Source organism: Peromyscus eremicus, chromosome 1, assembly GCF_949786415.1.
Source record: "Peromyscus eremicus chromosome 1, PerEre_H2_v1, whole genome shotgun sequence".
Lineage (NCBI taxonomy): Eukaryota > Metazoa > Chordata > Mammalia > Rodentia > Cricetidae > Peromyscus > Peromyscus eremicus.
In genome coordinates this window covers 83,921,521-83,944,630 of record NC_081416.1, presented here as the reverse complement: position 1 = coordinate 83,944,630, position 23,110 = coordinate 83,921,521, and the positions used below count along the sequence as shown (strand labels likewise).

Genomic DNA, 23,110 nt, shown 5'->3' with positions numbered 1-23,110 from the left:
TGATATGCATTCCTTCCAGTCCTGGCATAAAATCTCCCCATGCAACAATCAATGCCTGTCCCTCTTCAGCTCTCTGTCCCTGTCTCTTGTCCTTGCTGCACGAAGTGATTGGAAATGAAAGCCAGAAAAGCTTGAGATCATAGCAGAGCCTATCGTAGCAGCCAGCCTCCGCTTAACTATACACAACCTCTAGCCTTTCAGCGAACCATCTGAACTTCCCAGGCATCTCCCCAGCCCTGCAAAATGGGCTGATAACAGCACAGAGTGTGCACCCCTCATTCGATCACCCGATATCTCACACTTCTTGAGTGTAGACAGGATGCTACAAGTAGAGCTGTCACACCATGAAGTCTTGTTTTGTAAATTCCCTTTAGATTATATGTATCAGGTATAGATGAAAGATAAATGAACTTCATGTTTAGACTTGGGTCTCATGCCCAAAATAGCTCATTATGAATATGCAAACAATCAAAAACATTTTAAAAATCCAAAACACTTTTGGTCTCATGCATTTTGCACGAAGTGGCATGTAGTTCATCTGATCATTGTGAAGATCACTGAGATGGTGTTACAGAGTGTCCGGGACACTGCCAGGTAGACACTATGTACTTTATAAAGGTTGGGTATTAATACTGTGGGACCTTCAAGTCCCTGCCTCTCAGTTAAGAGTCCCCTGACTTCTGTTTCACTTTTTTGTCCAGCTTTGCTGAATAACTTGGAAAAGTTCTCAGACTCCCCAGGGACTCAGTTGGATTTTAGGGACACTTTTGTTCCTTTGTAGTCCTGGGGATTGAACTCAGGGCCTGGTGCATGGTAGACAAGCAATCTGCCACTTAGCTGCACTCCTAGCCCTTTGTTTTTCTTTCTTTCTTATTTTGAAACAGGGTTTCATTAAGTTGCTCAGGCTGTGAACTCACTCTGTACCCTAGGCAGGCCTTGAAGTTTCCATCTTCCTCCTGAGTGGCTGGGATTGCAAGCCTGAGTCACTAGGTCCAGCTGGGAATACCTCTTGTGACAAGGGGCAGGGGTGCTCTCATTTGAGCACTGGTTGTCCAGGCACATGACAGGTGTCCTGCTTCTCCTCACTCAGAGTCCACCAAGAGGTCAAGAGTGGCCTTAAACAAAAGTGGGAGGGGACTTCACCCATGAATCACCTACAGATTCCTGTAGACTCCAATGCATTAAACAGGATGAGGTCCATCCCACAGCGGACACAAGATAGGTACTTTGGCTGCCAGGCCAGTGGACAAGGCACAAGCCTGTAGGCCTATTAGGTACTCAGGATTCTAAAGGACATGCCACAAAGTCTCAAAGTCCCTCCTGTGGCCAGTACGGGACACCTGTTGATGAAACTGGAAGGGAAGCCTGTTCCTTTGCTTCTCATTCATCTGTTCGTGGGCGTGTGCACACATGCGTGTATATACATGTGGACGTGAGCGGTTGACATAAGAAGTTCTGCTCAGGGGCTGGAGAGATGGCTCAGAGGTTAAGAGCATTGACTGTTCTTCCAGAGAACCTGAGTTCGATTCCTAGCAACCACATGGTGGCTCACAACCATCTGTAACAAGATCTGGTGCCCTCTTCTGGCCTGCAGTCATACATGCTGTATACATAATAAATAAATAAATAAATAAATAAATAAATAAATAAATAAATAAATAAATAAATAAATCTTTAAAAAAATGCAAGTGCATGTGGTAGCACACACTTAAAAAAAAAAAAAAAAAGAAGAAGTCCTGCTCAATCACCCTCCACCTTACTGACTGGCTACCCTAGCTGGCCCGCGAGTCCCAGGGATCCCGTCTCCATTTCCCCACTGTGGAGATTCCTGGTGTGTGCTGCCATACTCCACTTTATGTGGTTCGAAGGGTCAGAATTCAGGTCCTCCAGTTACTCACGGAGCCATCTCCCCAGCCCCTACCTGTCCTTCACTCCCGAATGTGTTCCGGGTGAATGATGCCTCTGCCCAAGCCTCTCCAAGAGTGACTCCCACAGAAGCAGCCACGCCTTGCTCTGATGCTGGGGGCTGAGGAAGCAGAGACCCAGAGAAGAAGTTTTCATGTCGACTTACAAACTAGAAAAGTGAGAAAGTGACACCCACGGAGCATCTGCTCTGTGCACAGTCCTTGCATGCACACCGTCTTACCCAGTCCTTCACAGAGCCGTGAGCCACATCTGTTCCCAGTGCTTGCAGCCCCAGGTACACAGTAGGTGTTGGATAAATACTCGCATCTCACTCCTTACCATAGCCCCGACATTGCATAATCCACTTCCTTCATTAATTCTGATCTGGATACTCTGGCCTTCTCTTTCTCTTTTAAGAACAAAACAAGCTCCTTTCTGACCCAGGGCCATTGGACTTATCATTTTCTCTGTCTAGAATGTTCCTTTTTGCATAGATGGTTCTTTCTCAGCATTGATTACTCAAGGGTTTTCCTTAGGGCAGTGTCTAGTAAGTGATGTATCCATCACTATTACTACGGCCACTTCTTCGTTGACTTGAGGGAGGGGTATGGCAGTCAGGGAATAACTTTGGGGAGTTGCTTCTCTTCTGTTAGCATGTAGATCCTGAGAATCACCCTCGGGTCATCAGGCTTGGCAGTGAGCTCCTTTACCCACTGACTCATCTCACTGGCCCTGGAGATGGATTTTACTTGTATCCTGATAGGTGAAAAATAGGAACCAAAGAGAAGAGAAGGTTTTGCTCTCAGTGACACCATGGCTAAGCCGTGGGACTTGAGCTTCCTGATTCTCAAGCCTAGGGTTGTTTAGACAGTAAAAGGCTTCCTGGAAATGCCAGACAGGACACTGGCCTGTGCCCTGCATGCTGTGCCTTTCCTTCTGACGGCTGCTCTAGGTGGATGCAGCCACAAGAGGTGTGTGTGTGTGTGTGTGTGTGTGTGTGTGCGTGCGTGTGCATGTGTGTGCGTGCGTGTGTGTGCACGCGCGTGCGGTGTGTGCGTGTGCATGTGCGTGTGTGTGAGAAAGAGAGAGAGAGAGAGAGAGAGAGAGACAGAGACAGAGAGACAGAGAGAGAGAGTGTTTTTGTTGTTGTTGCTTAATTTCCAGCACAGGCCTACCCCACAGGCTAGCCCTGGCAGCGTTTGAGGCAGACTTGGATAAAGGCCTGGCTTCTGTGCACCTTCCTTTCTCACTCTGTCTAGCTCAGGTGTTGCAAGACAGGCATGCTTGATGAACCCTGGGCTCCCCTGCACTCTCACATCCCCCACAATGCTCCCACACCCCCCACAGTGCTCCCACATCCCCCACAGTGCTCCCACACCCCACACCCCCTGGTCGTGCATTAGGTGCTTTGCTCATTGCTGAGATGAATTTCCTGAACGAAGCCACTTAAGGGAGGAAGGACTTAATCTGGCTGTGTTTGAAGGATGGAGCCCATTAGCAGAGGAGGTGTGGCAGTTCTCAGTCACACCTGACCCCAGCTCACTAACTTCCCATCTGCCGTGGGGTCATCGGGTGAGCATTTTATTTCACGTCCACTTCTCTGGTTCTAAAGTCTCCACACTTCTATTTTTCTGCTGGTTGCTGACACATTCGTTCTTATCTTCTTCTTGAGAGGGTTCACCCTTATTTCTAATACAGTTCCTCATGTTGTGGTGACCCCCAATCATAAAATTATTTTCATTGCTACTTTATAGCTATAATTTTGCTACTGTTGTGAATTATAATGTAAAGATCTGATATGCAACCCCAAAGGGGTTGTTACCCACAGGTTGAGAAACACTATTTTAGAACATGGCAGTCACAGCTGCTCTGAAGTCCTGGGAGAACCCCAACATCTAGGCAGTGTTATGGCTGCATCATCAATTATATGTTTCCCTAGGAGTCTGTCAGATTTCTTGGTTCTTTATAAATGAAGTCATTTAGGATTGTTACAACATATATTTGAATACTATAAGACCCTGGGTCTTGTTATTAATATGTTGATGTTTAAACAACTAAAGTAATTAGTTTCAGATCACAAGTTCTACCTGGCCTTCTGTATGTCATGGTTCCACCATCAGCTCAATTTTCAATGCCTGTGCTATGGTCTGCCCTGGGTACATCCCCCCAGTGATCAGTGGAGGAGTTGGTGACAATCCACCCTATGCAATTTACCTTGCAAAGCCTCCGTTGTACCATCTGAGGGTCATATCAACTCCCACTGAACTTGGGGTCCACACACAGGTTGATGGGGACCCTTATCCAGCTCCCCGCTTTTCCAGCTTCCCTAGTCTCTGGTTGCCAGGGTGACTCTCACGATCCTCTGGCTGGACTGAGGGCATTAAACTGCTCGCTCAGCTGCTTGCTGCTAATGAGCAGATCTGGGGCTGGAGCCCGGTGCAGATGCCAGCTCTCCCTCTGACCCGTTCACACACTGCCAACTTAGCATGCTGTGGGAGGTCACACTGGTCTGGTTCTGCAGCTGGGCTGGCATGGGTATGTCAGTTTCTGGACACGGTACCAGCTGGTAACTTTGGGGCAATGGTGACTAGGTAAGGAAGGTGCTGGGCTGAGCCACGAACCTTCAAAGTGTCAGCACATCAGCTCCCCACACACTGAGGTGAATAAAGCAACAGATAGGGTTTTTCAAGTGGCTGTCTGAACTGGACAGGTCCACATGCTGCTTCGCCTTTAATTCTTTTTTCCATTTTTTTTTCCTGAGACAGGGTTTCTCTGTGTAGCCTTAGCTGTCCTGGAACTCTCTCTGTAGACCATGCTGGCCTTGAATTTAAGAGATCCACCTGCCTCTGCCTCCTGAGTTCTGGGAGTACAGGTATACGGTGCCACTGCCCCACACCTTTAATTCTATAACAGGAAGAATGTGCTACATTTTACATGTGAAGAAGCTGGGCTCAGAGAGGTAGAATCACTTGCTTAAGGTCACAGCTGACTAATGGTGGGCTCAAGATTCATCCCAAGTCCTTATAATTCCAGGGTCCGATCCTTCTATGGTAAGACTATCTGACATAAGCACCACCATCACTGCCACCAGCAACAGCAGCAGCATCACTACCACATCAGCATCAACACCAGTAGCAGCAGCAACAACAACAGCATCAATACCCACACCACCACCATCATCACTGTTAGTAAGTACAGCAGCAGCAGCAGCAGCAACAACAGCAACAGCGTCAATTCCAGCACCACCACCACCATCATCATGACTAGTAAGTACATCATCATCATCAGCATCAGCAGCAGCAGCATCAATACCAGCACCACCACCATCATCACTGTTAGTAAGTACATCAGCAGCAGCAGCATCAGCAGCAGCAGCATCAATACCAGCACCACCACCATCATCATGACTAGCGCAGCAGCATCACCATCACCACCAGCCTTAGCATTGTAAGCACAACACTATTGCATCTGGTAAATCTTAAGTATCAATCAACCATGTGCAGGCATACTCAAGGCTTATGCTATAAAGTGTTGAATTAGAAGCTCATAATAGAGGAGAAACTGAGGTACAGAAGAGAGGATCATTTGCCTGGTGTGTTATGGCTAGGTGGCAAAGGTGAAAGGTGAACCAAACCATGTCTCCTTCCACTCCACAGTCTGCACAGCCTAGAGCCCTCTCTCCAGGACTCAGCTGGGGTTTGTGCTTGCGAAACCCAGCTGAATGAGGCGAGGTGGAAGCTGCAGAGAAGTCTGGAAGGTGGACTGGGATAGGGCCAAAACTTTGGGGAGACATCTGTGCCCCAGAATAAACCCATAATACAACTCCATCTTAGAACAGCCATGTCCCTCTCAGACTAGCTTCCTCCTCTCTCCTTCAATGGATGTGTTCCACAAGCCTGCTCCCTAAACCTGGTGTGTGTGTGTGTGTGTGTGTGTGTGTGTGTATGTGTGTGTGTGTGTGTGTGCATGTTGAGTTGTGTGTGTGGAGGCCACACACCTTTGTGTATTTATTTAAAAACAGGATTTCACTTAATACCCCTCACTGGCATTGAATTCATAGAGATCTGCCTGCCTCTGTCTCCCCCAGTGTTGAGACTAAAGGCCTGTGCCACCATCCTCTGCCTGGTCTTCTACCTTATTTTTTGAGACAGCTTCTTTCACTGAACCTGGAGTTCAGTGATTGGCTGGACTGGTTAGCCATTGACATCCCAGGACCCCACAGTCTCTACCTTCCAATGCTAGGATTATAGCCATGCACCACCATGCCTGGCTTTTCTTCTCTTTTTCTTTTTCTTTTCTTTCCTTTCTTTCTTTCTTTCTTTCTTTCTTTCTTTCTTTCTTTCTTTCTTTCTTTCTTTCTTTTGAGACAAGGTTTCTCTGTGTAGCTTTGGTGCCTTTCCTGGATCTCACTCTGTAGCCCAGGATGGCCTAGAACTCACAGAGATCCGCTTGCCTCTGCCTCCTGTGTGCTGGGATTAAAGGCATACGCCACCACTGCCAGGCTGCCTGACTTTCCACACCGAACACTTTTTATGCATGCCACCTTGCACCCAGCAGACCCCTCGGTCTTTCCAGGGTAGATGCTGGAGGCACCACCCTCCATCCTTTGATCTGTATCCATTGCCTCCCGCCCATTTCACTGCTGCAGCAGATTCACTCAATTAACCAAGTCTGCGCTCCAGCTGTAGAAAGACGGGCAGTTACGAAACACTGACCAGGTGCCCCGGAACTCGCTCTCACAGTGGGGCCTGGGAGACTTCCAAACAGACAGTGGGTGGGGAGGGAGCAGATAGACTCTGGGCAAAGTCTGGCTGACATCGTTTGTGCAAGAGAGCCACCTCAAAGCTTTGAGAGATAGATGTCATGGCAGGTTTGATAATAGCTCTGGACATCAGCCTTTTAAACAGTCCTTGTCAGGCTCGGTGTTGTGGTACCTGCTTGTAACCACAGCACTCTGGAGGCAGAGGAAGGGGCAGAGGAAGAGGCAGGGGCAGGGGCAGGGGCAGGGGCAGGGGCAGGGGCAGAGGCAGAGGCAGGAGGTGGTGAGTTTGAAGCCAGCTTGGGCCAGACAGAGAGCCTGTCCCCAAACCCAAAACAAGTCTACACTTTAGTTTGCTTTCTGTTGCTGGAGGAATTTATTAAGAATAGAAGTTTAGCCGGGTGATGGTGGTGCACACCTTTAATCCCAGCACTCGGGAAGCAGAGCCAGGTGGATCTCTGTGAGTTCACGGCCAGCCTGGTCTACAGAGCGAGATCCAGGACAGGCACCAAAACCGCACAGAGAAACCCTGTCTTGAAAAACAAACACAAACACAAATAAACAAACAAACAAAGAATAGAGATTCATTTGGCTCACAAGTCTGGAGGCTAGAGACTATGTAGTCCCAGCTGGTTTTGAACCCATAATCTTCCTATTTCCATCTCCTATGCACCAGTATCACAGGCATGTGCCATCATTCCTGGCTAGAATCTGCATTGTCCCATGCATGTGAAAGTCAGCAGGCTGGCAGTAGAGGAGAAGGAGGAGCAGGGAGAGAGGGAGGGAGGGAGGGAGAGAGGGAAGGAGGGAGGGAGGGAGGGAGGGAGAGAGAGAAGGAGCGGGGAGAGGTGCCAGACATTCCTTGGCTTTCTTCAGAGTTGTCCAGCACAAGCTATTATTATTAATAGGATGCCTCGCTGTTTGTGTCCTGAAGAGTTTCTGCAGCATGTACTCTGAGATCCAACAAGGCATGTGGGTAACAGGATGTGGGTCTTCCATGTGGACCCCTGCAGCCCATCCACTGCCCAGCTGAAGATTGAAGGTGGCTTTCATCAGGAACCTGCTGGCCTCTTTCACACCCTCTGATCCCTCCACTGGTCCATGCCGCTCATCTCTTAACTCCTAGCTCGTGTGCTGCCTCCTCTCACTCCTCAGTCTTGACCTAAGCTCCCCAAGAACGTGTGCCCTGAATATCTGAGTTGACTTGAATGTGTAGCATCTAACACAGATCCAGGTAGCCCAGGACACTTAGGAGACACTGAGGAACAAGCAAATGACACAATCCTTTGTCCCAAGTTAAGGTTCCCCCAGCTTCATCTCCAAGAAGACAAGGTCTCCTCTAACTCTGAGAAGGAAGAGGACAGAGAATGATCTGGTCTTCTTTTAGAAGAGCCTCAGGGTGGAATCTGGCTGCAGAATAGTCGTCTATGGATGCTTTCAAGTAGTGATGGCATCAGAGCGTATCTAAGGAGTACCTTCGCCGAGCTAAGCTATAGACATATGCTAATACATCTGGACTTTAAAACAACCCACTGAGTGAAATGCCAGCACCCCCATTTTACAGACGAGGAAACTGAGGCTGGGAAGGTTTGCTGGGAGCAAAGTGCCAACATGACAGAGCCCTAACTGCTGGGTTACATTCCCTCCAGGCAGTGGAGGAGGATGGGCCTGCTAGGGTCCCACATCAGCAGCGAATCACTCCCTAAAATGCTCACATTCTGTGTGGCTCCAACTGCTTTTCTTTCCTTTGATAAAAAGTTGCAAGTCAAGAGTGGAGGCTCCTAGTGGGAGGCAGAGGCAGGAAGATCACCACAAGTTGGGGGCCAGCCTGGTCTACACAGCAAGTCTCATGTCCAGCTGCCGCTACATAACAAGGCTCTTTCTCAAAAAACAAACAGGGCTGAGGATGTTGGTCAGTTGGTAGAGAGTCCAGTTAGCACACACAAAGTCCTGGGCTTACACCCATGATCCCAGTCAGCATCACCTACAGAGTTTGAGGCTAGTCTGCATGTCTGAGACTCTGTTTCAAAACAAACCAACAAAAACCAAGCAAACAACAAAACAGCACAGTACACACAAAAGATACATTTTAACACTGTTTAACACACAATCTGTGACACGTACTGCCCTGATATGAATGAAGCCACCACTGCTGTTGGAGCCCATGGCTTTTGTTGTTGGTGGTTTGAGGCAGGGTTTCTCGGTATAGTCCTGGCTGTACCAGAACTCACTTTATAAACCTAGGCTGGCCTCCAACTCACAGAGACCTGCCTGCCTCTACCTCCTGAGTTCTGGTATCAAAGGTGTACACGAACATGCCCTGCCTGAGTCCATGTTTGAACAGGTGTTTGTCAGGGTCAGGGTCTCACTACACAGTCCCAGGTAGCCTTGAACTCATGATGCTCCTGTCTCCATCTCCTGACTCCTGGGGTTACAGGAGTGTGACACCATGCCAAGACTAGATAATCATCATCATCATCATCATCATCATCATCATCATCATCATCTTCCCAAAGTGAAACTCTCTACCATTAAAAACAGATCCTTATGTACCCTGCTCTCAAGCCCAGAAAGCCCTATTCTCATAGATTTTTGACTAATCTACGTGATGCTCGTCCTTTTCTGGCTGGCTTATTCTACAGCACATGACTTCAAGCTTCGTGTTGTAGCAGGCATCCAAAGAGCTTCCTTTTTGGGTTTAATGGGCATTTCATGGTCTGGATAGGCCAGGTTCTCTTTGTCTTTCTGTTGTAGAATATTAGTTGAAAGTGTTCATTTATGCTGTGGAACATTTGTTTAATGATGCAAAAATGTGTTGAGTTCTTTTATGTTGCATTTGTTTAACTCTGTGAAGCTGTGTCACTTTGCCTGTCTAAAACACCTGATGGTCTAATAAAGAGCTGAAGGGCCAATAGCCAGGCAGGAGATGGATAGGTGGAGCTGCCAGGCACAGAGAATAAATGGAAGGAGAAAAAGAGAAGAGAAGAAAAGAGTGAGAAAAGAAGGAGGAGAGGAGGATGCTAGGGACCACCCACCCAGCCGAACAGCTAGACACAGAATAAGAAGGAAAGAAAAGATACACAGAAATAGAGAAGGGTAAAAGCCTAGAGGCAAAAGGTAAATGGGATAATTTAAGAAAAGCTGGCTGGAAACAAGCCAAGCTAAGGCCAGCCAGGCATTCATAAGTAAGAATAAGCCCCCATGTGATTATTTGGGAGCCGGGTGGCAGGCCCCCAAAAGAGTAAAGTGTAAAGACTGTATCCTTTGTCCATCACTGAGCACCTGGGTGGTTCCCCTTCTATCTGTGTGGATGCTGCTGCTGCTGAGAACACAGGAACACAGACATCTGGGTCTCTGCTTTCAGTTCCTGTAGATTCCCTGCCCCTCTTCTTACACAGAGATGTAGAATTGGTGGATGGCAATAGAGTTCTACTTCTAAGTTTTTGAATATTGAATTGAGTCCCTTCCTCCCTTTTCCTCTTCTTCCTGCTTCCCTGCCTCTCTCCTCCTCCTCTCCTAGCAGTTCCTTCCTCCCTTCTTCCCTCAATTCCCTCCTCTCCCTCCTTCTCCACACTGCCCCTCCTCCCTCCTCCCTCCTCCCTCCTCCCTCCCAATCACTTCTGTGGCCAATTCACATTCCCCTCCACCAGGACCTTTGTGGATTTTCCAGAAAGGTCCTAAACCATATGTTTCAAGGGTGGAAAAGCAGTCTTCCCTTTTCCTTTTTCCTTTTTAAACCCAGCTGTAAAAAAAAAAAAAAAAAAAAAAAAAAAAAAAAAAAAAAAAAAAAATCACCTGCCTGCCTGCAGGCAGAAGCATCCTCCCTCCCCCCCATGAGAAGAAACTTCTCAGAGCACCCAGCCCCCTGGCTAATTACAGGGTTCCCCAGGGAGTCTCAGCAAATGCTTAAATTGCACATCAACCTGACTTTCCCTGATAACTGTTTGGAAACATGGGGCTGGGCTGGAACTCAGATCCTTAGCCTGGAGGCAATGGCACTCTCCCCGAAACAGCAAATAAAGGAAGTCAGAGACCTGTGGAGCTGCATGAGGGGGTTGTGGCTTGTCTAGATCCAAACCCACTCATCCACACTTTTGCTACTATTCTAGCCAGAGCCCTGTAGGTAAAATGCCAACCAGCTGTAGTTCCCACTCTTAGCTGTGACTCTGTACCCTAGCCAAATATTAGAAATATCTGGGGGTACTTTATAATATCTTTATATATACAGTAGACCCCCTTCATCTGTAGGAAGACAATCTGAGAGGCCCAGTGGATGACTCAAACATCTCACAGTACCAACTCTGTATTATACCTGTGATGGAGTTTAACTTATAAATACAGCAGAGTAAGAGATGAACGGTGGCCAATAATAAACTAGAATACTTACTACATCTATATACTGCCCTCCAGGTTCCGTGGATACCATTTGTGGGATTTTCCATTCAGTTTTTTTTGTTTGTTTGTTTGTTTTTTTTTGTTTTTTGGTTTTTTTTTTTTTTTGTTTTTCGAGACAGGGTTTCTCTGTGTAGCTTTGGAGCCTGTCCTGGAATTCACTCTGTAGCCCAGGCTGGCCTCGAACTCACAGAGATCCACCTGCCTCTGCCTCCCGAGTACTGGGATTAAAGGCGTGCGCCACCACTGCCCGGTCATTCAGTGTTTTTGTACTTCATTTGACTGGCTGACTGAAACCCTGGCAGCAAAACTATGGTGAGGACCTGCTGTAGACACCCAGCCCCAGCACTCTGGTCCAGTCTCTGGGGATGAGACATGGCCACTGGCTACATTCTCAAGCTCCCTGATGGTGCTGTGAGTAGCCTTGACATGGCATCGGGAGCCATGCTAACTTCCTCCAGAGTGAATGTTTGCCACGGTGCTGGCCTTACGGGGCACGAGCCTTGGTGTTTGTATGGTTAAGTACATCTTTTGTGTGTGTCAAGAGCACAGGTCCTGGGCAGGCAAGCGAGCTCAGAGGGTCAAGTGCCAAGCCTGACAACTTCATTTGATCCTCAGGACTTACACAGTGGAAGGAGAGAATGGACTCAGTCAAGACACCATGATATTTAAGTGTACACACACATGCACACACACAAATAAGTAAATGCAATTGAGAGAGAGAGAGAGAGAGAGAGAGAGAGAGACAGACAGACAGACAGACAGACAGACAGAGACAGAGAGACAGACAGAGACAGAGAGACAGAGACAGAGACAAAGAGAGACAGTGACAGAGACAGAGACAGAGATAGAAGCCTTTTCTGATAGAGCTTTGACAATGCTTCCGAACTGAAAACAGTCACCTCAGGTGGGGCTGTGTGTGTGTGTGTGTGTGTGTGTGTGTGTGTGTGTGTGTGTGTGTGTGTACACACTTGTACTTTGAAACTTCTTTCTTACAGACTAACTATGTGAGATTTAAGGGGTTTGAAACCCTCTGCAGATAAGTGCGAACTTCTCCACACTTGCATTTCCTTTGTGAGGAACCAGACACCTTCACTGATAATTTCAGAACAGTAAGTAGTACAGTGATGGCTATAAAGAGGCCAAGTGTCCCTGAGGACCCAGATGGGATCAACTGGGTTTCTGCTCTGTCCTTAACACTTGGAAGCAGTGTCTGGGCAGGGAGAAGATGTTTAATACATACTTGCTAAATTCATGAATATCTACAAAAATGTCCTTTTCAATTTATTCTTTGAAAATTTCATCTTTGTGTGTGTGTGTGTGTGTGTGTGTGTGTGTGTGTGTGTGTGTGTGTACTGGTGCATGTGTATGTGGAACCCAGAGGAGGAGGATTGTCATCTGCCTCCTTATTCCCTTGAGAATCTGATGACCACTGTCAAGGAGCCCCCAGTACTGAGGTTACGGGCTCATGCAGCCATGCGTGGTTTTTATACGAGTGCTGGGATTTGAACCTCATGCTAGTACAGCAAGGACTCTTACCACTGAGTCATCTCTTCAGCATCTCATAAAGATTTTGGCCAGGGCAAGAGTTCATGAAAGACCTGGAGACAAGGACTTTAGACTACCTCTAAACAGAGGAGAGTTTCCAGTTGCCCCAGAGCAGGACTCCTGGAGGGAGATGTCAGGCCAGCCAGAACCACAAAGCACATCAGAGCTCTGCCAGAGTTGGTTTTTTGTTTTGTTTTTAAGACAAGGTCTCATTTAGCCCAGGCTGTCTACGAACTTGCCTTGTAGCTGAGGCTGACCTTGAACTTCTGATCCTCTGGAGTGCTGGGATTACAGGTGGGCACCACCACACCAGATTTGTATGGTGCTAGGCATTGAACCTGAGCCTCATATATGTTAGGCAAGCACTCTAGCATGAGCTCTGACCCCAGCTCCATGCCCAGGCTCTTGAGTGACAGGAACTATGACATCATGTGTGATGACTTATTTATGCTATTAAAATTCAGGGTGATTTGTTATGCAGTAACAGATAACTACTAACCCCTAAAATCAAACACAATTGTATCCCAGAAAAGTAGATTAAATTTTACCAGAAAGTGGCACATGACACCTGTACTTAAATATTATATTCTCTATGCCTTTTACAACTGTCCTTTCTGAGTTAGGTGACCTCACTTTCTTTTTTTTTTTTTAAATTTTTTTGGGGACAGGGTTTCTCTGTGTAGCTCTGGTTGTCCGTACTCATTCTGTAGACCAGGCTGGCCCCAAACTTAGAGATCCACCTGACTCTGCTTCCAGAGTGTTGGGATTAAAAGCATGGTCCACTACCGCCCAGCCTTCTATACTTATATTAAACCCAGCAACCTGAATCATCAGCACCACTACCATCCCTGACATCAGGACCACCACCACCACCATCAAAGCTGACATAATATATATATATAAGATACTATTCAAGGGTCATAAACCATTTACTCAACACGATAAACCTATAACACAAGAGCTAATATTATCCATAATTTATAGATGAGGAGACTGAGGCCCAGGGTAGTTAAGTGGCAGTTTCAAGGAATCTAGCTTGAGTTAGATTCCTGGCAATTACGTAACAATTGTGTTTAGGCTCTATGGGTGTTGTCCAAGTTTCTGGATAGGAAGTTGTTTCAAATCTAGTTAATTGAACATCAGACACCAAATTCTAAGGTGTTAACTCTGTCTAGATGCCTTCAGTTTTTATGCAACAAGTTGAACATGCCTCATCAGAGCTTCCTCAGGACCTAGGATGTTACCTTACCTGTGAATACTAGGCTGGCATTTTCCAGTTCTTCCTGGGGAACTTTGAAGCTGAAGGATTCATTGTAAAAAGGGTCAATTGTGCCTCTCAAGAATGACGTCTTCTTGGTTTTCACAAGCTTGAGTCCATGTACCAGCTGGATTTTTACAAACGGGTCTGAGGATTGGATACAACATTGTAGAATACTGGAGATGAGGAAACATAATCTAACCATCTCTCATCTCTTCAACTTTCCCGCCTTCCTCTCACTCTCCCACTCTCCCACCCATCCATCCATCCATCCATCCATCCATCCATCCATCCATCCATCCACTTTTTGCCCATCTCAACCAATTCATCCATCCAGCTACACAAGCACTCATCTACTCTTTTGTCCATCCATTTCCCATCTATCCATCAAGTCATTAATACACTCACCATTCCCATCCATCCATCCAACCATCCATCCATCCATCCATCCATCCATCCATCCATCCATCCATCCATCCATCCATCTGTCCATGCATCCATCCTTCCATCCAAGTTATTATCTATGTAACAGGGTAACCATCTAACCCCTCCCCATCTCTATACAGTCTGCAGTGCTGGGGATGGAGCCCAGGGACTCCTGCATACTAGGCAAGGGTTCTACTACTGAGCTGTTTTATTTTTTCTATCCATCTACCCACTGATTCACTTACTCATCCATTTATTAATCCAGGCATTAATCCACCCCTGCTTTCACTTAATCATTCTCCCATGTATCCGACTGTTCTGTTACCATGTCTATCTTCTTATCTGCTGATTCCCTTTCCTCTTCCTCCACACATCTACCACTTACTGAACTCCTCCCCATGTTTTAGGCATCGTGTTCATTTTATAAATGGGAAAACTGAAGATTTAAAGATAAGGGACAATTTGCTCAAGGTCTAGCTGGTGGAGGCAGAACCAGGTTGAAGGCAATCCAAAAGCAGAAAGCCATTACAGGCCAATTGGCTCACAGCTCATACACAGGAGTAGAAGAGTAAAGGCAGAACTAGACTTGTCATGCTTTGGTCATTTTATAGTTAGAAAGGGATTTGTGCAGGTGATTGAATTTAAATATTTAAGCAACCCAGTGAGATAAATACTATCATTATACAATTTTCGAGATGAAGGAGTTGAGATATTCAGAGGTTAAGTAACTTCTCCAGGGTCACATCTTTGCAAACAGCACAGACACGTTTTGCAGCAGGCAGTTTGGCTTCCCTCTGCTTCAGCATCCTGCCTCTCCATTGCAGTGAGCTGGAATGCACTAGCCGCTGCAGTGTTCCTTCCTCCAGCCCCCTTGAAGCCTCTACTTTACAGTGTGGCTTTTGAGAACTCAGGGTGCAGTCTAGATTCGGCTGTCATCTCATTGCAAACAACTTCCTTTGGCTATTGGATCTGGGGCGGGGGAGCAGCATTTCTACCACTGAGCTGAAGGAAGGGAGCCCAGCGATCATGGCTTCATTTACAATAGCATCCTCAGCTGTCACAGAAGAAGCTACTACATATAGATGGGATGGAATCTGGGCTTTTTGTTAAATGTGTTTGAACCGGTTTTTGCTCGAAAGTAAATAGCGCTTTCAGAGCTGGGATTTATAAAAAAATTACGGTACAGGAAATGAGCTGCAAAAAAACAAAACAAAAAACAAAAACAAAAACAACCCTCAGGCTGGGCCCACCTTGTGAGCTATCACCACCTAGAGCATAGCATCTGCATTACAGGCATAGGATGTGGGGAAAGCAAGTTACTTCTCAGTGATGTATAAGTTCAAAGAGAAGATGGATTTCAGAAGTTATCGTATCTGGTCACAGGTGTGATAGGGTTCCCATGATGATCTGTGTCATCCTAAGACATAGCCGATCATTTACTTTTTTCTTTTTAAACTAGCATTCTAGTTCTAGATGCTGTCCACTCTTATGTTACCTTATTAATAGCACCAGGACACAAAAAAACTGGGTCCCTCAAACAACAGAGAACCCCTTAGAGATGCAGAGGATACTAGGATTGTGCCATACCTGAACCCTGGCTCACATCAGTCTGCAGGAGCTGCTTGGCTCGAATGATGTCCACATTCAGTCTCCCAGCACTTGGGAGATAGTTTAGAGACAGAAGCAGCTCGCCCAGCTCCACTTCATTCTGCAGGAAAGAAAATCGTCAGAAAGTTGCTTCATTAGTTTCTCCCCTTTGGTGTCCCATGTACAGGAGGCTGACTCCCAAAACTCACGACCGGGTGGCTGAGGGTGGGTCAGTCGACAGTGGGTGCCTCTTTCTTGTGCTTTTTATTTTGCATGGGTATGTATGTATGTATGTGTGCACATGGAAGAACACCTTTATGTGCACATGTATGGGTTTGCATGGAAGTCAGAAGACAGATAAACCTGGGCATCATCCTCTCAATGCCATCCACCTCCTTTGAGACAGGATCTCTTATTGGTCTGGAGCTCATCAACTATGCTATATTGGCTGTCTGAGCCTCTGGGATCCTCCTGTCTCTGCCTCCCCGATGTTGAGATTACAAGCATGTGCTGCCATGCCCAGCATTTTTATGGGGGTTCTGAGGATTGAACTCGGATCATCAGGAATACAAGTGTTTTACCAACTAAGCCATGTTGGACTTCTTTTAGTTTCTGCCTCCAATAATTTTCTTGTTTATCTCAGAAAGTGTTTTCTGCTCTTAGGAAGTTTGACAGCAGCAACAGAAGTGATGGGCAAGTGCTGTGCTAAGTGCTTTGGATGTAACACCCAACTGAGTCTTCAAGACGAGTCCAAGAGGCAACACTATGTACTTCATTTAGTAGATGGTGAAATGAGACTCAGTCCAAAGTCACACAACTGGAAAGAAGTAGTTTAGACAAGAGAAATGATCGCAGACTCTTGAACCAGCAGAGAGCTACCTGGGGAAGGTACCACTCTTAACCGTAGCTAACTACAGAGCCCACCCCTTTCCACGACCATGCTCAGCACATTACCCCTCCTACCAAAGAGCACCCCTTTCCTCTATGTTGGGCTATCACACTCAAGAAAAATCTACACAAGTACCCAGGATGGTCGACTCCATGCTGCCTAGAAAATGGGAGCCTCATTTTCATGTATCTATTTAAGAAATTGTTAAAAAAAAAAAAAAAGCTGCTTCAGAGTAGTGAATCATTCTCCATTATCCACTCCCCAACTGTATTAATTATAAACTTTTGACAAATGGTGTTTTATCTATACTCACCTCTGTTTATAAAAAATTAGCTGAAGGTTTTAAACTAAGTCTCAAGTAGGGTATAATTTTATCTGTTTATCCCCACACAGGCATCTCTAGGTGATCAGGATATTAAAATAAGCATTCCTAGTACAGTTAACTTCCAGGCATATGAGAAGTCAAAAACGACCAAGGAACCTCAATATATGCCATCTCTCAGATTCAAGGATTACCTCATGGTCAATCTAAATTTCTACATCTTCATTCAACCCCATATATGATTCAGAAGTAGCCCCTAGACATACACCATTTATTAATAATATTTCAGAATGTATCTCTAAAGATGTTTCATCTATTCCCCTATCCATCCATCTACCTACTTATGTATGCATGCATGCATCCATCTTCCCACTCATCCATTTACTTATTCATGCATACATTTATGCATCCATCCTCCCACTCATCCATCTACTTACTCATGCATACATGCATGTACCCATCCTCCATCCATCCATCCATCCACTTACTCATGTATACATGCATGCATCCATCTTCCCACTCATCCATCTACTTACTCATGCGTACATGCATGTATGCATCCATCTTCCCACTCATCCCTCCACTTACTAATGCATACATGCATACATGCATGCATCCATCCTCCACCCATCCATCTACTTACTAATGCATACATGCATGCATCCATCCATCCTCCATCCATCCCTCCATCCACTTACTCATGTATACATGCATGCATCCATCCTCCATCCATCCATCTACTTACTCATGCGTACATGCATGTATGCATCCATCCTCCCACTCATCCATCCACTTACTAATGCATAATGCATACATGCATGTATCCATCATCCATTCATCCATCCACTCACTCATGCATACATACATGCATCCATCCTCCATCCATCCATCTACTTACTTATGCATACATGCATGCATCCATCCTTCCACTCATCCATCCACTTACTAATGCATACATACATGCATCCATCCTCCCATCCATCATTTACTCATGCATACATGCATGCATCCATTCACGTTCTCTACCCCTTTCAGCAAACTGATGGCAAGTAGCAATTCTAAAACAACTTTATCACAAAAAGATTCCTATATGGTCTGGGCATGGTGGCACATGCCTTTAATCGCAGCACTTGAGAGGCAGAGGAAGGCAAATCTCGATGAATTTGAGGCCAAGCTGGTCTACAATGAAGTTATAGACCAGCCAGGGCTACAGAGTGAAACCCTGTCTCAAACACAAAACAAGATCAGATTCCTATATGGCTCAAGTTAACCTATAAACAAGAAACAACCTCACACTTAGCTACAGATTTCAAACTTGCAGCCCATGGGTGTATTTTGTTTGGCTCACGTTACATTCAGACAGACAGTTACTAATTATTATGTACTTTTAAAGACCAAGTATTTCATATTAAAAAATAGAATTTCTTGCTTTGCTTGATGAACAGGAAGGTCTGCTAGTGCTGGGCCCACATTCCCACTTGGTGACCGACAAAGAGTCTTTGCTGGATAGACTGTAGTGGTGAGCCCCCCTGTGTACCTGCTTGTGGAAAACCAGTTTTACAGAAGGGCCTGCTCACTTCACTTACCAAGTGCCCCCCTGCCCTGTTACTTTTTCATTATATTTTATTTGTTTATTTAGTAGTTTTGGGGGTACCCTTACCCACTGAGCCCTCTTGCCAGCACCAAACCTTTCCTGTCAATATCTGAGTTCTCAAATCTCAAGTCCTCCTCTTCCACCATTCCCAGTCGCCTGGCCAGTCTTCAGCAAGGCTGATTTAGACAGAATCCTTCTTCCCTTGGAGGCACCCCTCATTAATATTCCATCACTGTCCTGGGTGAGGACTGAGCCCAAGCTCTGCCCCTCTACAGAATCTCACTGCTGTGCTCCTGACGCCGTCAGGGTGGTCCTGACTAAAGCCTGACTACCTGTGCTTTAGAGTGTCATCTGGAAAGCATCGGCTGCACCAGCATGTGGACATGCTTTGGGCCCCCAGCACCCACATGAAATCTGGGTGGGGTGGCACATGGTTACTCCAGTGATGGGGTTGGGAAAGCACAGAGACAGGAGACTCCCTGGAGCTCACTGGCAGACAGGTCACCCTAGCTGAACTGGTGAGTTCTATGTTCAGTGAGAGCTCCTGTCTAAAAAATAAGGTTGAGAGTGAATGAGAAAAATATTTGGCATATACCCACACAAAGCATATACACATCCACACAAACACATATACATGATATACAGAAAACATGTACACACACACCTACACAAATATGTACATATACAAACATCTATATTCACAAACATGTCCACACTCTTCACACATGTATACACCCACACAAACATGTACACACCCACAAACATATATACACAAACATGTACTACCCACATACGCACAAATATGTGTATATACAAACATGTATACCAACAAACATGTACACATCCACACACCTACACAAATGTACACACCCACAAACATGCATACCACACATACACACAAATATGTACACATACACACGTGTACCCATAAACATGTACACATACGTACACACCTAAAAAACATGTACACAATGCACACACACAAATACATGAAGACACATACACACAAACATGCACACAGCCATATACACACAAGTATGTATACATACAAACATGGATACCCACAAACATGTGCATGCCCACACAAGTATTACACACACACAAGCATGTACACACCTACAAACAAGTGCATACCCACACAAACATGCACACCCACAAATATGTGCATGTACACACACACACACACACACACACACACACACACACACACAGAGTGTCTCTGAGGGGCTGAAGATGTAGTTCAGTGGTAAAGCATTTGCCTAGCAAGTGTAAGGGTTCTACCTCAGGACAGAAAAAAAAGTGTCATTGGGTATTTTTTCCTTAACACCATCCACTACTTGCTTGGTGAGACCTGCTCTTGTTATTATGTCCCCTGGTTACCTTTGTCTTTTCAGGTTTCTCCTGCCCTGTCTTGGAGGGTCAGATTTTCAAGTCAGGAAAGGTGAACTGGGTACCCTGGGACATAAGAAAAGCCCAGGGCCCTTGACATGGTTGCATGTGGCCTCCTGCTGGTCCTTGGGGACCTGGAGGGTGCAGCATCCTTAGCATCTGACCCCGCAGGTGCATCTGTTTTCCCATAAGACTGGCTGAGATCCCACAGGAGCTCAGGCCAGGGGAAGCCATCCTGGTCTTCAGGAACTTTCCTCTTCCCAGGTTTATAATCCAAAACAACACCTCCCTCACTCCTTCCAAGATCTACAAGCTTCTCAACTCCCGATGCCTTCCTTCTATGTGGAACTGGGGTTGGGAGGGATTAATAGCTCAGTCAAGCTGCCTAAACATGAAGGAATAAACTTGGTGTGTTTAAAGAATAAAATGAAGGGTAAGATGGCTGGGGGTGGGCATAACCGGATTCTAGAGACATCCATGGGCCATGGCAAGCTGCTCAGTGGCTGTCCTCATAAGGGAGTCCGCTCAGCCTTGGACATTCTCAAAGGAAGCGGGAGGGGACAGGATACCATTGCCTGAACCTCGGTACCCAGGGACCTCTTGAGCCCTTCCTGACACGGTCAAGAGCAGAGAGGCCCGCTGTTTCTTTCATCTAGGCAGCCAAATGGACCCTCTGAGGCAGCTTCCTGGACTCATCCCCTTTCTAGTCAGTTCTTGCCTTAAATGGGCTTCTTGCTTGTGTGGGCTTCAGGCTTACTGTTCCCTCTTCTTCCCAGGCCCACCCCACACCAGTTCCACAGCGTCCACTCCCAGCCTCCCGGGGAAATACGTGCATTGATCCAGCTGCTCTTCTGCTTGCTCATCAGGGAGTGATCAATGTGCAGCCCGGGGATGGTTAGTGGGGACTAAAGGGAAGGCTAACTGAACAGAGCGCTTGATGATTCATTTAACAAGCTTCATTCAATAGTTCCTGGATCCTCAGCCCAGGGGGTGTTGTGGTCGTGACCACTACAGCGAGCTGTCAGTAAGACATCAGCATAGGCTCAGTCCCTTGTGTGGCTGTTATTCTGTCCTTCCAGCAACCCCAGAGGCTCCCACTTTACAAATGAAAGAATCCATCCAAATCATGTGGTTCAGATCATGAATGACATGGGGAGGGAGCAAGCTCAGCTCCTGTCTTTAATCTTGTACGACCTTCTTGACAGTTAAAGGGCAATCACAGACATGCAGCAAGCCAAGCACAGTCTACTGGGTGATAAGAGGTTAAAAAAAAAAAATTCAAAGCACCAGGATCTGCTTACCTACCTACATGGCTACCATCAGGATGAACCCATGACTATACCGCTGAGGCAGCTCCGAACCCACAAGGCAGAAGGAGAGAACCGGCTCCTACAAGTTGTGCTCTGATCTCCATACATGTTCTTCAGCACTCTCACATGCATACAAACACATGTGCACACATACACAAAAGCAGAAAGCAGAAAACGATGTCCTGAAATTGGAACCCCGGCCACAGCTGATGGAAATGTAAAACTCTCAACAGTCTGAGCCTCAAGAGTCTCAACGCTGCAGTTGGGTGATGCTCGGTGGACCATGTGCTTGCTAAGGAAGCATGAGGATGGTTCGGATCCCCAGTGCCCAGGTAAAAGGCAGCCGATGGCACTGTTTGTAATCCTAATGCCGGGGCGGCAGACACAGGTGGGCCCCTGGAGCCTGCTGGTTAGCTGGCCCAGCCAATGGGTGAGCCCCAGGTTCAGGGAGAGACTGTCTCAAAACATCAGGTGACAAGTGACTGAGGGGCACTCCCTGCATTGATGTCTGGACCTATATGCATGTGCATGCACACATGTATACATGCAATACCCACATGTACACGTATACACATACATACAAAATTTTGACACACAGCCACCATGGGATCTGGCAGTTCTGCTACTAGAGAAAACAGATCTCTACACAAAAACTTACCCACGAGCCAGGCTTTAGGTGGGGGAACCTAAGCATTTGGGAGGCAGAGGCAGGAGGCTCGTGAGTTCAAGACCAACCTGGGCTGCACGGTGAGAGAGACCCTGTCTCAAAACAACAACAACAACAACAACGACAACCCGAACCCACAGAGAAGAGAACCCAGCAAACGCGCCAGACGTTCATGCAGTGCAATTCCCAGCAGCCCACAGGTGGAGGCCACACAGCATCTGTCATTAATGGAGATGCACCATGGTGTATGTAGACAATCAAATGTTCTTCAGTCGTAAGAAGGAACGAGGGTAAAGGCACTTGCCATGAAAGCCTGAGGACCTGAATTCCATCCCTGAAACCCCCGGCGGGAGGAAAGAAACCAACTTCTGAAAGCAGTCTTCTGACCTCCAAACACGGGTTGTGGTACGTGTGCACACGCACGAACACACATATACACATACGTGCACACACACTCTAAATTAGAAATGTGTAAATGAAGGAATGATGCACTGACACACGTGACACAGATGGACGTGGAAAACATGCTTGACTCAGTCATGTGATCCCATTAACACACAAACATACAAACTGTGGCGGTTAACTTTGACGGTCTGCTTGACTGACGGACTGGTTTTGTCACCTAAGAGATACTCCTGGGTGTGTCTGTGGGGATGTCTACCTGAGGAGGGAAGACCCACCCTGAGACCCACAGGCTGGGGTCCCAGGCTGAATAAACAGAAAAAGGACCAGAATTCATTGCTCTCCTCCCTGAGAGCAGACGCAATGTGACCAGCTGCCCCTCTCTCCCGCCACCACGCCTTCCCCTCCATGACTGTCTGAGCGCTCACGTGATGAGCCAAGCATCCCTTCCTTCCCCAAGCCGCTCTTTGCCATAGCAACAAGAGAAGTGATAGCAACAGAGAGCACAGTGGTGTTTTCCAGGATCTGAGAAGCGCGGCAATGCAGGGTGACCACGTCACGGATGCACAGCCTTGTCTGAGTGACTGAATGTTCTGGAATTAGGTGGAAAGGATAATTGTATACCACTGAGGGTCCCAATACCAGTGAATGGTAGACCACAT

The 23,110-nt window shown here is 46.6% G+C and overlaps 1 protein-coding gene across 1 annotated transcript in view; it reads right to left on the bottom strand.

Moving 5' to 3' along the window:
• Positions 1-13,645: 13,645 nt before the first annotated feature.
• Positions 13,646-23,110, bottom strand: part of Syt17 (synaptotagmin 17) — a 29,215-nt gene continuing 19,750 nt past the window's right edge. Inside the window, exons 3-5 of the mRNA XM_059259020.1 lie at positions 15,876-15,996; positions 13,854-14,009; positions 13,646-13,653 (exon numbers count right to left, since the gene is read on the bottom strand). Coding sequence (XP_059115003.1) covers positions 13,646-13,653; positions 13,854-14,009; positions 15,876-15,996 — 285 coding nt within the window. The remainder of the gene's footprint in view (positions 13,654-13,853; positions 14,010-15,875; positions 15,997-23,110) is intronic.